General features: G+C 34.2%; 1 protein-coding gene across 1 annotated transcript in view; it reads right to left on the reverse strand.

Moving 5' to 3' along the window:
• Positions 1–13,326, reverse strand: part of LOC101901057 (tyrosine-protein phosphatase Lar) — an 898,201-nt gene that overhangs the window by 4,604 nt on the left and 880,271 nt on the right. The window contains exons 19-20 of the mRNA XM_059125202.1: positions 3,445–3,584; positions 16–3,351 (exon numbers count right to left, since the gene is read on the reverse strand). Coding sequence (XP_058981185.1) covers positions 16–3,351; positions 3,445–3,584 — 3,476 coding nt within the window. The remainder of the gene's footprint in view (positions 1–15; positions 3,352–3,444; positions 3,585–13,326) is intronic.

The following is a 13,326-nucleotide window of genomic DNA, read 5'->3' on the forward strand; positions in this document are numbered from 1 at the left end:
AAACAGGCCACTTACCCTTCCCATTTCCTTGAGTTTGGTCAACATAACCACAATCGTCGAATTATGCTCCCACAACATTCTCCAAAAGTCCTCGGCCGTATCCTGCAATGGTCCCTGGGCCGCAATATAGGCCGAACGATAACGATAACCCTCAATAAAACTGGCATTGATGTAATCGCTACCCTCCACTCCATGTATGGGTGTCAAATAGACCCTCGAAGATTCATAGGGCAAAATGTGGACCAGACGATTTTTATGCTTGTTACAGGGCAAGTTGGCGGTGACAAATTTCGACGAATCCACCTTGACATTGGAGAGTTTCTTAAATTCAATTTCCATGCCAGTAATGCTCTCCCCCGGTTCTGTGGTCAACAGCTTCTGCAAATGGGTGTGCAAATTGCGGGCCGGTACCTCAGTGTTGCCACAAATTATGGCCTCCAGTATGGCATCGTGTATGAAAATGTACTGATCCTCGGTTTGGACCATGTAATTGCGCTGGGCCCTCAGACAGGTGACATGGCCATAGATGTCCACAATCTTCTCATGTTTCATGCGTTCCAACATAGAGTCAATGACAATATAACATCCAGTACGACCCACTCCAGCAGAGCAGTGGACCACAATAGGGCCAGAATCGGGTGGTGTGAGGGCTCGGCATCTACGCAAGAATTGCAAGAATGGAGCCGGATGATCGGGAACACCATGATCTGGCCAGGCGGTAAATTGCAACTGCTTGAGCTCACGACGTTCATTGAATCCTTGACGGCACAACTGGAAGGTCCTGATACTGTAGGTGGCCAATTCCTGCGTCTCCGTAATGGTCACAAACATTTGTCCATATGTCTCAGTGCCTCGCGTGGGCCAATATTGATCACACTTGATGCGGGTCCTCTCCTCCAGTCGGGTCATCATAACAATGGTCGTGGTCTTCAGTTCCCAACACATGCGCCAGAAATCCGATATGGTATCCTGCAGGGGGCCCTGTGTTGCCACATAGGCATTATGCTTGCGATAGCCATCACAATAATTGGCATTGATGTAGTCAGAGCCTACCACTCCATCCATGAGCGGCAGAATAACCCTCGAGTGGTCATAGGCCGTAACATTGGCATAACGATTCTTGGGCTTATTGTATTCATAGTTGGAATTGTCCCAGGTAAATTGTTGACCCGGTTCAATGCTTTCGTATTCCTGAGAGAATTTCTGATTGTCATTCGCCTTGAGGCGTTCCACATGATTGGAAAATTCCGATATGGGTATGGGAGGATGGGAAATCATGCCAGGGGTTTGGAAGTTTAGGCGGCGCATATCCACTGGATCGCTGGGTGTGGGTCCGGCACCTAAATCGGCGGCCATCAAGGGCCTTGTGACAGCTGCCTGATCGGGGGTCTTACAGGGTTGCCGCCTCCTCTTAATAATGTAAATAATAATGAAGGTTGTCGACAAAATCAGGGCAGCCAAAACGGGCAGAATAACCCACATCATGCCGGGCTCATCCTTGTTACGATTCACAGACACCTCTGGCTCCGAGGGCCAATTGGGATCTGGACGATGTGGCCTTTCACCGGGCGGAGCCTCACGCATATCCAGCGAAAGGAATTCCGAAAATGGACTGGAGGTATACAAATGCTTTTGCGGCGTATCCACCACAGCTCTCACGAAGATTCTATAACGTTTCTCCCGCTCCAGTTTGCGATTGGTGAAATTGTGATAATCATCTCCCGAACCCAGGTGGAAGGTGAAAGGTATTGATCTCTGGGGAAACTTGGCCGCAATATAAGGAGCATTGGGTCTTTCTGGCTTATTTCTACCCGGCAGCAGATCTTCGGTCAAAAATTGATCAGGATTTTTGTGTAAATTCGATTTATCCTCTGGGACCACCACCAAATAGTAATGGGATATGGGACCATATTCCTCGGAAGCTTGGGGTAGGATGACCAAAATTTCCTCACCATTTACCACACCATAGAAATCCGGCTTGACCATGGGCTGAGGGGCAGCCATTTGGGTGGTGACGGTAATTTTGGTGGGCGGACGATATGAATAATCACTGGGCATGGCACTGACATTAACATTGTAGGTGGTAAAGGGGCTCAGCTCATTGATGGTATGACTCTTGGCATAGGCCTTCAGGATGATTTCCCGTTTCTGGACAATTTGGGTTTGTGAGAAGCCTTGCGAATCCACAAACACTTTCATGGCATCATAGGAGATTTTATAGCTCACCGGATTTAGTCGAATGGGAGGTGACCAGCTCAGAGTCATGGAGTGGGTGGTGACATCATGGGCCCTCAGGTTCAGTGGTACATCTTCCGGCTTTATTTTCACATGGACCTTTTCACTCAAACGTCCCAGGCCCGATTGGAATCTCGCTGCAATGGCCACAGTGTATTGGGCAAACTTTTCCAAGTTCACCAGATCCGCAGACTCGGTAAGGCCCACAGTTTTACTTTGCCATTCGTCCAGATCATCCACTGCAGCCATGGTATAGAAAATCTTGTAGCCCAATAATTTCCCACGAGTGGGCACCGGTTCCCACCAAATCTCCGCGGTTTGTTCCGATGTTGCCACAGCCTGTACAGACATGGGGGCACGACCCATATCCCTTTCAGTTTCTATCAAAATCTTTTCACTAAATGGACCACCACCCTGTTTGGTGTAGGCACGTATACGGAAGATATATTCTGTGTTCTCCTCCAAATTGGTAAACACCACCTTATTTAGGGTCATATTCCTTTCCGAACCCAGGCCATGATCGATTTTCTTGTGGAATTGGACATCGTAACGTGTTATAATGCCATTGCGATGTTCACGGGTTGGTGGCTCCCAGGTCACGCACACAACGTCGGGAGTTTGGAAGCGTATGGTAATATTGGAGGGTGGGCCACTGGGTGCTCCCTCAGGGGTTTGGAAGATTTTCACTGTTTCTTGGCCAATGCCAATGTGATTGCTGCCCGCCACACGGAATTCATACTCTACACCACGTTCCAAATCCTTGAAAGGTTTCTTGGTTTCGTGAGGTCCCATCAGCAATTCCTTGAGAGGATGATCTTTGATACCCCATTTTAGGCGATAACCACGCAGTTCGCCATAGGTTTGGGCAGGCCTTTCCCATTCCAGTTCAATTGAAACCGTGGGATCACGTTCCATGATTTTCAAACTGACGGTTGGTCGTACGGGTACCCCACCGGGGGTTTTGACAATAACCGCAGGACTGCGATCGCCATCACCCTTACGCGTCAAGGCGGCAACTTGTATGGAGTACTTGGTGTCGGGTTGCAGATCGGTGACATTGTATTCCAAGGCATCGACAACATCGTATTTTAGGGGCTCGTTTAAGAAACCCTTGCCCTGGAGAAGGAGGAGAGAAGGGGGAAAATAGAGAGAAAAATTTAGGTTAGAATGAAATTTAAAAATTTTAAAAATATTATAGCTCTCCCTTACCTCATCTCGGACTTCCTGTACATGTATGTGATAGCCTCGAATAATACCATTACGATCTTTCTCTAGCGGCGGTTTCCAGCTGACATGAATTGATGTTGAATTTAACGGAGTAGCCTTAACTTCTTGAGGATCTCCAGGCACTAAACGAGGGGAATAAGGAAATATATATTAGTATGCAAATAAAAACAAAATCAATCATGACAATTTTTACACATATAACGAATATATAATTATTTACGATATACTTCATACAAATAATACTTATACGCTTAAGTCGATAAATGGGGGCCCTGTTAGGTCTACAGAGATGGGTGTCTAAATATGGGCTTAGGTTATGTTTAAAAACTATTTTTTTTTAAGATATAAATATTTTATTTTTTATTTTTTTTTGTTTTATTTATATAATACTTATTTATATATTTTTTGTATATAATATATAGCAATTAAAACATTATCACATGGCATTAGAATAAAAAAAAAATAATAAAAATTTTATGAAAAAATTGTAAATTGGTGCAAATTTTGTTTTTTCTTTTTTGCTTTCAATATTTTGTTCAAAAATCAAAATTGGTTTCGTGATAAATAAAAAAACATTCCAAAAAAACTTTTTTTATGTTGTGCACAAAAATTAGTGAGCAAAAATATTTTTTATATTTTTTTGGTTCTAAGAAAAAAATAAAATTCCTTGGTTTTTTATTAGAAATGTTTATAAAGATGGGAGTAGATAAAAAGAGAAAGTATTTGATATATTTTTTTGTATTTATAAAAATATGTTCAAAAATAAATACATATTTTTTTTAAATATATATCAGGAAATATTATTAATAGTTTTATCGCTAGAAAATTATTATTATCTAAAATTGAAATAAAAATTAGAAAAAAATGTGGTGATGGTGTGATGTTTTCAAATTAAAAATAATATATGTGGTCGTAGTAGTCCTGGCAAAAAGAATATAACAAGGAACCCCAGGTTATTTGTCCCATAAAAAAATGGAAAATTCACAATAACTAGCCTCATAGTTCGCAAACAAATTCTTAAACCTCCTAAAAAATCGCGGCTATTGCATAGATGCTCCGTTCATTAATTAATTCGCCCTTCAAAATGTTATTAAAAAAGGGTTTATTAATTAATTCGTTCATCAAAAGATTCTTTTAAACGTCCAATTTGTTAATAAAGGCGTCTTTCAAAATATGTATATTTTTTAAAAAAGTCCACGTTTATTAATGACTTCGTCCTTCATTTCCAAGTTTTTTAATTAATTTGTCCCTCAAAATAATTTATTTTTAAAAAGTCCAATAGACGTGGAGGACTTCGTCCTTCAAAATATTTTTTTTAAATCGACGTGTTTGCAATTACTTCGTCCTTCTATTAATGACTTCGTCCTTTAAAGGATTCTTTTAAAAAATCCACGTATATTAATGAATTCGTCCTTCAAAGGATTCTTTTAAAAAATCCACGTCTATTAATGACTTCGTCCTTCAAAGGATTCTTTTAAAAAAATCCACGTATATTAATGACTTTGTCTTTCAAAGGATTCTTTTAAAAAATCCACGTCTATTAATGACTTCGTCCTTCAAAGGATTCTATTAGAAAATCCACGTCTATTAATGGCTTCGTCATTCAAAGGATTCTATTAAAAAATCCACGTTTGTTAAAGAATTCGTCCTTCAAAGGATTCTTTTAAAAATCCACGTCTATTAATGACTTCGTCCTTCAAAGGATTCTTTTAAAAATCCATGTCTATTAATGACTCCGTCCTTCAAAGGATTCTTTTAAAAATCCATGTCTGTTAATGACTTCGTCCTTCAAAGGATTCTTTTAAAAATCCACGTTTATTACTGACTTCGTCCTTCAAAGGATTCTTTTAAAAATCCACGTATATTAATGACTTCGTCCTTGAAAAATCTCTTTAAAAACCTATGATTCGTCCTTAAATAATTTTTACGAAATTGACGATTGATCCTTAGAAAAATTTTGAGAAATCCATGATTGGCTCATAGATATATTTTAAAGAAATAAACGATAGGTCTTTACAAGATTTTAAAAATTCTAGGATCGGTTTTTCGTCTTTGGAAAAATATTTTTATAAAAAATCCAGGATTGGTCCTTCGTCCTTGAAAAATATTTTTAAAAAATCCAGGAAAAAAATCCTTAAAATAAATATAACCAACGATCCGTCCTCAAAAAAAAATTTAAGAAATCGACGATTGATTCTTAAAAATATTTTAAAGAAATAAACGATTACAAAAATGCAGATTTGGTTTCGTCCTCAAAAAAATATTTAAAAAAATCTAGGATTTTCCTTCGTTCTAAAAAATATTTTAAAAATCAAGGATTATTTTAAAAAATCCGGAATTGCTCTTTCGTTCTAGAAAAAATATTTTAAAAAAATCCCGGATTGGTCCTTTACTCTTTAAAAATATTTTTAAAGAATCCAGGGCTGGTCCTCGTCCTTGAAAAAAAAAATTCAAAAACCAACAATTCGTCCTTAAAAAATTTTCAAAAATCGCTTGGTTCTTAGAAATATTTCAAAGAAATTAACGATTGGTCCTTACAAATATTTGTCAAGTAATTGGGTCCCTACAAATATCTTTAGGAAATCCACCATTGGTCTGTAAAAATATATTTTAGAAATATCCAGAATTGGTCCTTCGTCCTTAAAAAATATTTTTTTTTTAAATTAAGGAATGGTCCTTCGTTTTCGAAAAAATATTTTTTTTAAATTCAGGATTGGTCCTTTGTTCTTGAAAAAATAATTTTTAAAAATCCAGGATTGGTCTTTCGTTTTTGAAAAAATATTTTTTAAAAATTCAGGATTGATCCTTCGTTCTTGAAAAAAATATACGTTTGTTGATAAAGAGAAATATTTTTAAGAAGTCTACGTTTGTGGATAGTCCTTGAACAATTATTTTTAAGAAGTCTACGTTTGAGGATGATCCTTATAAACATATATTTTTAAAATAATCTAAGTTTGTGGATAGTCCTTGGAAAATTATTTTTTAATAAGTCTACGTTTGTGGATGATCCTTAAAAACATATATTTTTAGAAAAATCTAAGTTTGTGGATGGTCCTTAAAAAATCTTTTTTTAAAAAATAAACGTTTGTGGAAGGCCGCTAAAAAAATATTTTTAAAAAATGTTCGTTTGTGGATAATGCTTGAAAAAATATTTTTAAAAAATCCACTTTTGTGGATAGTCCTTAAAAAAATATTTTAATAAAATATTTTAAAAAAATCTACATTTGTCGATAGTCCTTGAAAAAATATTTTAAAAAAATCCACATTTGTGGAAAGTCCTTTGAAAAATATTTTTAAAAAATCAACGTTTTTTGAAGGTCTATGAAAATATTTTAAAAGAATCTACGTTTGTGGATAGTCCTGGAAAAAATTATTTTTAAAAAATCCACTTTTGAGGATACTCCTTTAAAAAGTATTATGGAAATCCTTGTTTATTGATCTGTTAGTCCTTAAAAATATTTTAAAAAATTGCGTTTAAAGGTCTGTGGGTCCTTCAAATATTAAATAAAAAATTCTCGACTATTGAGGATTTTCGGTGTATTTCAAAAAATTCCGAAAAATATTCAGGATGACTTTTTTGACTGTTTCGTGTATTAATCTGAGGAAATAAAAAAAAAAATATATAATTTTTTTTTTATTTTAAATTAAAAAAAATTAAAACATTCCATTTAAAAACTTTCTTTTCTAAAAATTCATTTTTTTATTCACTCCAAAAAAATACTCACTGTTTTTCTCTACGATTTTTGATATTATGCATTCATTGTTATATTAATATTTCATTTTTTGTTGGTGTAATTTTCAAAAATATATATGTATGTATTATTCGCACACACACATTTTCATATCATCATCCATAACAATAACACAGTGTGACACATGTGAGTGAATTTTAAAATATTTATTTTTTTGTTTTTGTTTTTGGTGGTGCCCAGGTGCAGGTGGTGCAGAACAAAATTTGTTTCCAAAAATTATACATCCATTTTCAAAACATTCAACAACAGACACGCACACACACCCAAAATTCAAAAAAATCGTGTGAATTTGTTGGTCGTTGAGGAATTTGTGCAAAAAAACACATTCGATGCGAGTGGCCAGAAAAAAAACAAAGGAGGAATAGATGAAAAAAAAAGAACAAATATATTTTTTGGGTTTTGATTAATTATTTCACAAAAGTTTTTTATTTTTTGATAACAAAACGGTGGGGGAGGGATAGGGGGGTTTTAATAGATACACAGAGGGTGAAATGAGGAGGTGCTAATCTACTTGGAAAAAAGTTAAATTAAAAACTCGCTCAAAAACATGTTGGCTCACTCGAAAAAATTTGTGGAGATTAAAACGAAAATTAATTAAAATAAAAATTATTAGTTTTGAAACCAAGCACAAAATATTGAATTAATTGGCATCCGTGGTAGTTTTCATATTTTTTAGGGTAACATGTTGGCTAATATTTGTTATAAAAAATTCGGTCTTATTTCTAACTTAATATCCAAGCATTTAATTATTATAAATTATTTTAGAAATTAATAGTACTTATACTTGGTTGTAATAATTTAAGAATTTCTATAGCTTATATAGAAAATATATAATTTCCAATTTTCCATTTTCCCACTCAAATCCCTTTTCATTATCCTTCAAGTAAAGCACTTTCCACTTAAATAAGACATCGCAAATGCGAGGCGTATAATTAACGTCAATGAGCATACGCCCTCTGGGCACAATTTATAATAATTATACGTTACCTTAGCCCTTAAGGGAAGAAATAATTATTCAATTTTCGAAAATATTTTTTATTTGGAATTATCTTAAAGCAGCCCTCAATGATTTAATTTCCAAAACTTTGTGATATGAAATTTCTAAAAATTTGCTTTTTCCTTCTCATTACCTTATTTTATTTATAATTAAAAATTAATTATAATCTAACTACGAGGAAAAAAAACTTTCCTCAAAATATTAAACAAGGAAAAGGGCAAATGTCGTATTGAAAGAAATTGTATGAAACATGAAAATGTATATCTCTCTACCTTTATACAGTATTTTTTAATACTTAGAAGAAAATTTATAATAAAAAGGGGGTTAGGGGGTTTTAGCTTATGTGTGGTTTTAGTTTTTTTGTAATTTTAATTATATAAAAAATGTATTATATTTCAGATACAAAAGGGAAGTGTTATATGTGTGTGTGTGTGGCAAAAAATGTCAAAGTTTTGTTTCTAATTTTCACATGGTGATGATGATCTAATGAGCAGTATGATTAGTGCTTGCTTTCTTTCTTTTCAAATGTTGCAGAACTCTTTTCATGTGAACATGAATTTGAAAAGGAGTGAAGATGGCATACAGATATATATTTAGAAAAAAAATTGTATTCATATGGCTTACACTGGGAGGAAAATTGAAAAAAGCGAAACCTGCATTAGAGTCAAAATGTAGGTGGCGTTACCATACACTGAAATATCCAGAGTTAGAGCCGACTCCGAGGCTTTCTGCGGCGAAGAATTTTCAAAGTTAAAAGATTCTCCATTGACGGAAAAAACTTTTAGAACAATTTTTAAGAGGCCAAATGTATTATTTTTTCCCAAAAATTGAAGTTAAATCTATTCTAGAGTTTACGTATAGATGGCGCTAACATACAATACGATATTCAGAATTTTTAGCGCGCTTCCTTGTCCCTCTAAACAGAGATGCCCGGTATGTTTAACAGGTTTTTAATACAGAATACCATTCAAAAGTTCTTCCATAAGTACAATATTTATTCGAACGAATCTTATTACTTTAGCGCTCAAAAGTATTGAAAATGTTGAAATATATTAGCATTTGAATAGCCTACATTGGAATAAATTGGAAATCAAATATAGATGGCATTAATACACAATACAATATCCAGAATTGTTTACAAAGCTTAAAGTTTGTCCATTGACAGAAATAACTTTCAGAAGTATGCATTTTAAATAAAAATTAATGTAAAATCTATTCTAGAGTTGAAGTATAGATGGCGCTAACCTGCAACACGATAATATGAATTTTTAACGCGCCTCCTGATCCCTCTAAACAGAAAATATCCAGCAGACTTCGAGCCCTTCTACGGCGAAGTCTTTTCAGAGCTAAACGTTCCTACATTGACCGAAAAAAACTTTTGTTCCAATTTTTAAGATTCCAAAAGTATGCATTTTACACAAAAACGAAAGTAAAATATATTCTAGATTTCAAGTATAGATGGCGCTAACATACAATTCGATATTCAGAATTTTTTGTGCGCCTCCTGGTCCCTATAAACAGATATGGATGGTATACCTAACGGGTTTTCAATACAGAATACCATTTAAAAGTTCTTTCATAGATAAAATAATTATTTGAATGAATTTTATTACTTTAGCGCCCAAAAGTATGCAAACTGCTAAAATATATATTAGAATTTGAAAAGTTTACATTGGAAGAAAAATATAATAAATTTGAAATCAAATATAGATGACATTAATATACACTACAATATCCAAATTTGTTGCAGATTTCAAGCCTTTCTAAGGGCTTGTTGCGAAGACTTTGCAAATTTAAAATTTGCTCCATTGATAAAAAAAAAAACTTTCAGAACAATTTTTAAGAGGCCATAGGTATGAATTTTACACAAATATGACAGTAAAATCTATTCTATACTTGAAGTATAGATGGCGCTAACAAATAATGGTCCATTTAAACATAAATGGCTGTTTAGAGGGACCATGATAGAAATATCTTAAAGAAATTAACGATTGGTCCTTACAAATATTTAAAAAAAATCCACAATTGATCCTTACGAATATTTAAAAAAATCCACGATTGGTCCTTACAAATATTTATAGAAATCCACGATTTTGGATGGATCTTAAAGCAATATTTTTTAAAAATCCACGTTTTTGGATGGTTCTTGAAAAAGTATTTTTACAAAAATCAATGTGTGGATAGACCTTGAAAAAATATTTTTAAAAAATCTACGTTGTGGATAGTCCTTGGAAAAATATTTTAAAAAGGCCACGTTTGTGGATACTCCTAGAAAAAGTATTTTTAAAAAATCTACGTTGTGGATAGTCCTTGGAAAAATATTTTAAAAGGTCCACGTTTGTGGATAGTCTTTGAAAAAATCCATTCTTGTAAAAAAATATTTTTAAAAAGTCCACATTTTTTAAACAAATATTAAAAAAAAATCCACGTATATGGAAAATAAAATATTTTTAAAACACTTTCGTTTACGAATAGTCTTTGAAAAATATTTTTAAAAAACTTTCGTTTACGAATAGTCTTTGAAAAATATTTTTAAAAAAATCCGCTTTTGTTGATGGTCTTTGGAAAAATATTTTTAAAAAATATCGCGTTTGTTAATGGTCGTTGGAAAAATATTTTTAAAAAAATCTGCGTTTGTTAATGGTCGTTGGAAAAATAATTTTAAAGAAATCCGCGTTTGTTGATGGTCTTTGGAAAAATATTTTTAAAAAATCCACGTTTGTTGATGGTCTTTGGAAAAATATTTTTAAAAATCCACGTTTGCTGATGGTCTTTGGAAAAATATTTAAAATAAATCCACGTTTGTGCATAGCCCTTCGAAAAATAATTTAAAAAAATTCACGTTTGCGGATAGTCCCTAAAAAATATTTTTAAAAAATCCACGTTTGTTGATAGTCTCTAAAAAAATATGTTTAATATTTTTTTTAATATGCAACAAGTGTTCTTGCGTACAATGACAACTGGGGCATTTTGAAAGGATTTTCTGCTTACAATTTTATAAGATTTGCAAATACTTTTGTCTGAAAAAAATATATCCTTCGAAACCATAATTTTTCCCGATTCGCAAAATCAAGTCCGCACTGAAAAATTATAAAATATATTGTAGATTTTAAATATAGATGGCGGCATTAAAATGCGTTGCACCGTTCGCAACACAATTTTGTAAGTTTGGACTTTCTTTTCTAATCAAATATTATTCTATAATTCTGTATATCCTGCCCTTTAACTAGAAAATTTCCATAGCTCTTCATTATTTCAATTTGTAGATGATATATTTTACACTTGCCTGCGTGCCTGACTGCTTGACTAGATGTCCATTCAAATATTTTTTTTTTTTTCCGAAAAAAAGCAAATGTCAGTAACATGACCGCTTTTGTAATGCTAATGACATGACGATGTTCCATCAAAACAAGACCAAAAAGGAAATCTACACAGAGACCAAGTCGCCGTCACACTTTCTATGAATGGGGCGACAGACAGACGTGGGATAACCATCAATGATGGTATTCAGCACAATGTGACATGCTACAAATTAATATTGAAACTAGTTGAAAAGTCGTCGGTTTTGCCGATAGATGTGTACTCTCAGCCAATGCTCGATTATTGAAATACATACTTATGGAGTAGTTTCCGAAGGAATGGGCCAATATTGTCCATTTTGTATCGGACCTAAATAAATATAATATAAATATTGCGACGTAAGAAGTTTCGACTATATGGGTTACTTCCTTGATATACAGTGGTGGCCATATCATATGCAACTAAGATTCATCTACGTTAAAAGGCTATATAAATTTGTAAATTTCACAACGAAGTATATAAAGATGGGTTAATTATAGTCAATACGTTCTTACGATTTCAAATTATTATCAAAATGTGCAGCTTTTGTTTATATCTCTATGTTCACAGGTGTTTTGTTGACAAATATGAAATTTGGTGTGGTCAAAACATATGCAACTTTATATATTTGGTTTAAATAACGGCATTTTTACAATTTCCTTTGTTCTATTGTTCTTCTTATTATTAGCTAGAGACACTGCGTAAAGAGATTTAAAGCTACCTTCACATTTTTATTGCGTTGTTTTTTCACAAAGCTACAATAGAGTTTGGTCAAAAATGGCACGCGATAAATTTGGATTTGAGCTCAGACAACGAATTGTGACTGCGTATTCTTCTGGATTATCACAGAAATGTATTGCCGAGAAATATACCGTTCATAAAAGCTCCATATCGCGCATCATTAATAATTACAAAAAAAATTCACAAGTCTCTGTTATACACCGTGGTGGTCGAAGTCGAAAAACAAGCGATCGGACGGACAAATTAATAATCAGACACGTGAAAAAAGACCCATTTATATCTTCCTCTAAGATAGTGGAAAGATTTCAGTTGCCAGTTTCTGCTCGCACCATCCGTAGAAGACTTTTACAAGCCTCCCTCTGCGCAAGACGTCCTGCAAAAAAACCACTGATATCGAAGCGAAACCAGAAAAAGCGTTTGGAATTTGCTAAAGCTCATATAAATTGGACAGAGAGTAAATGGAGAACTATATTATTTAGTGATGAGTCCAAATTTAACATCATTGGTAGCGATGGCATGTGCTATGTAAGGCGACCAGAAGGAAAACGACTCGAAGCACGTTACTGTAAAAAAACGGTCAAGCATGGAGGGGGCAATATAATGGTGTGGGGTTGTTTTTCTGGTGCTGGAGTTGGCCCCCTACATAGAATTGTTGGTATTATGGATAGATTTATGTATAAAGACATATTGCAAAGGGTAATGCTCCCATTCGCAGAATATAATATGCCATTGCGGTGGGTCTTTCAACAGGACAACGACCCCAAACACGCTTCGAAGGTGGTCAAATCGTGGTTTGCCGATAATAGAGTTACGGTAATGGAATGGCCACCCCAATCCCCAGATTTAAACCCAATAGAGAACCTGTGGGAAATCGTAAACAAAAAAATTGATCGAGAAAATTGTACAAGTTTAGATGTTTTATTTTGCCGGCTGGAAGATGCCTGGAAATCAATCCCAAAAAGCGTCATTGACAATCTTATAGCGTCAATGCCTCGAAGATGTCAGGCTGTAATCGACAACAACGGATTTGCAACA

The sequence above is a fragment of the Musca domestica genome, unplaced genomic scaffold (assembly GCF_030504385.1).
Source record: "Musca domestica strain aabys unplaced genomic scaffold, Musca_domestica.polishedcontigs.V.1.1 32, whole genome shotgun sequence".
NCBI lineage: Eukaryota > Metazoa > Arthropoda > Insecta > Diptera > Muscidae > Musca > Musca domestica.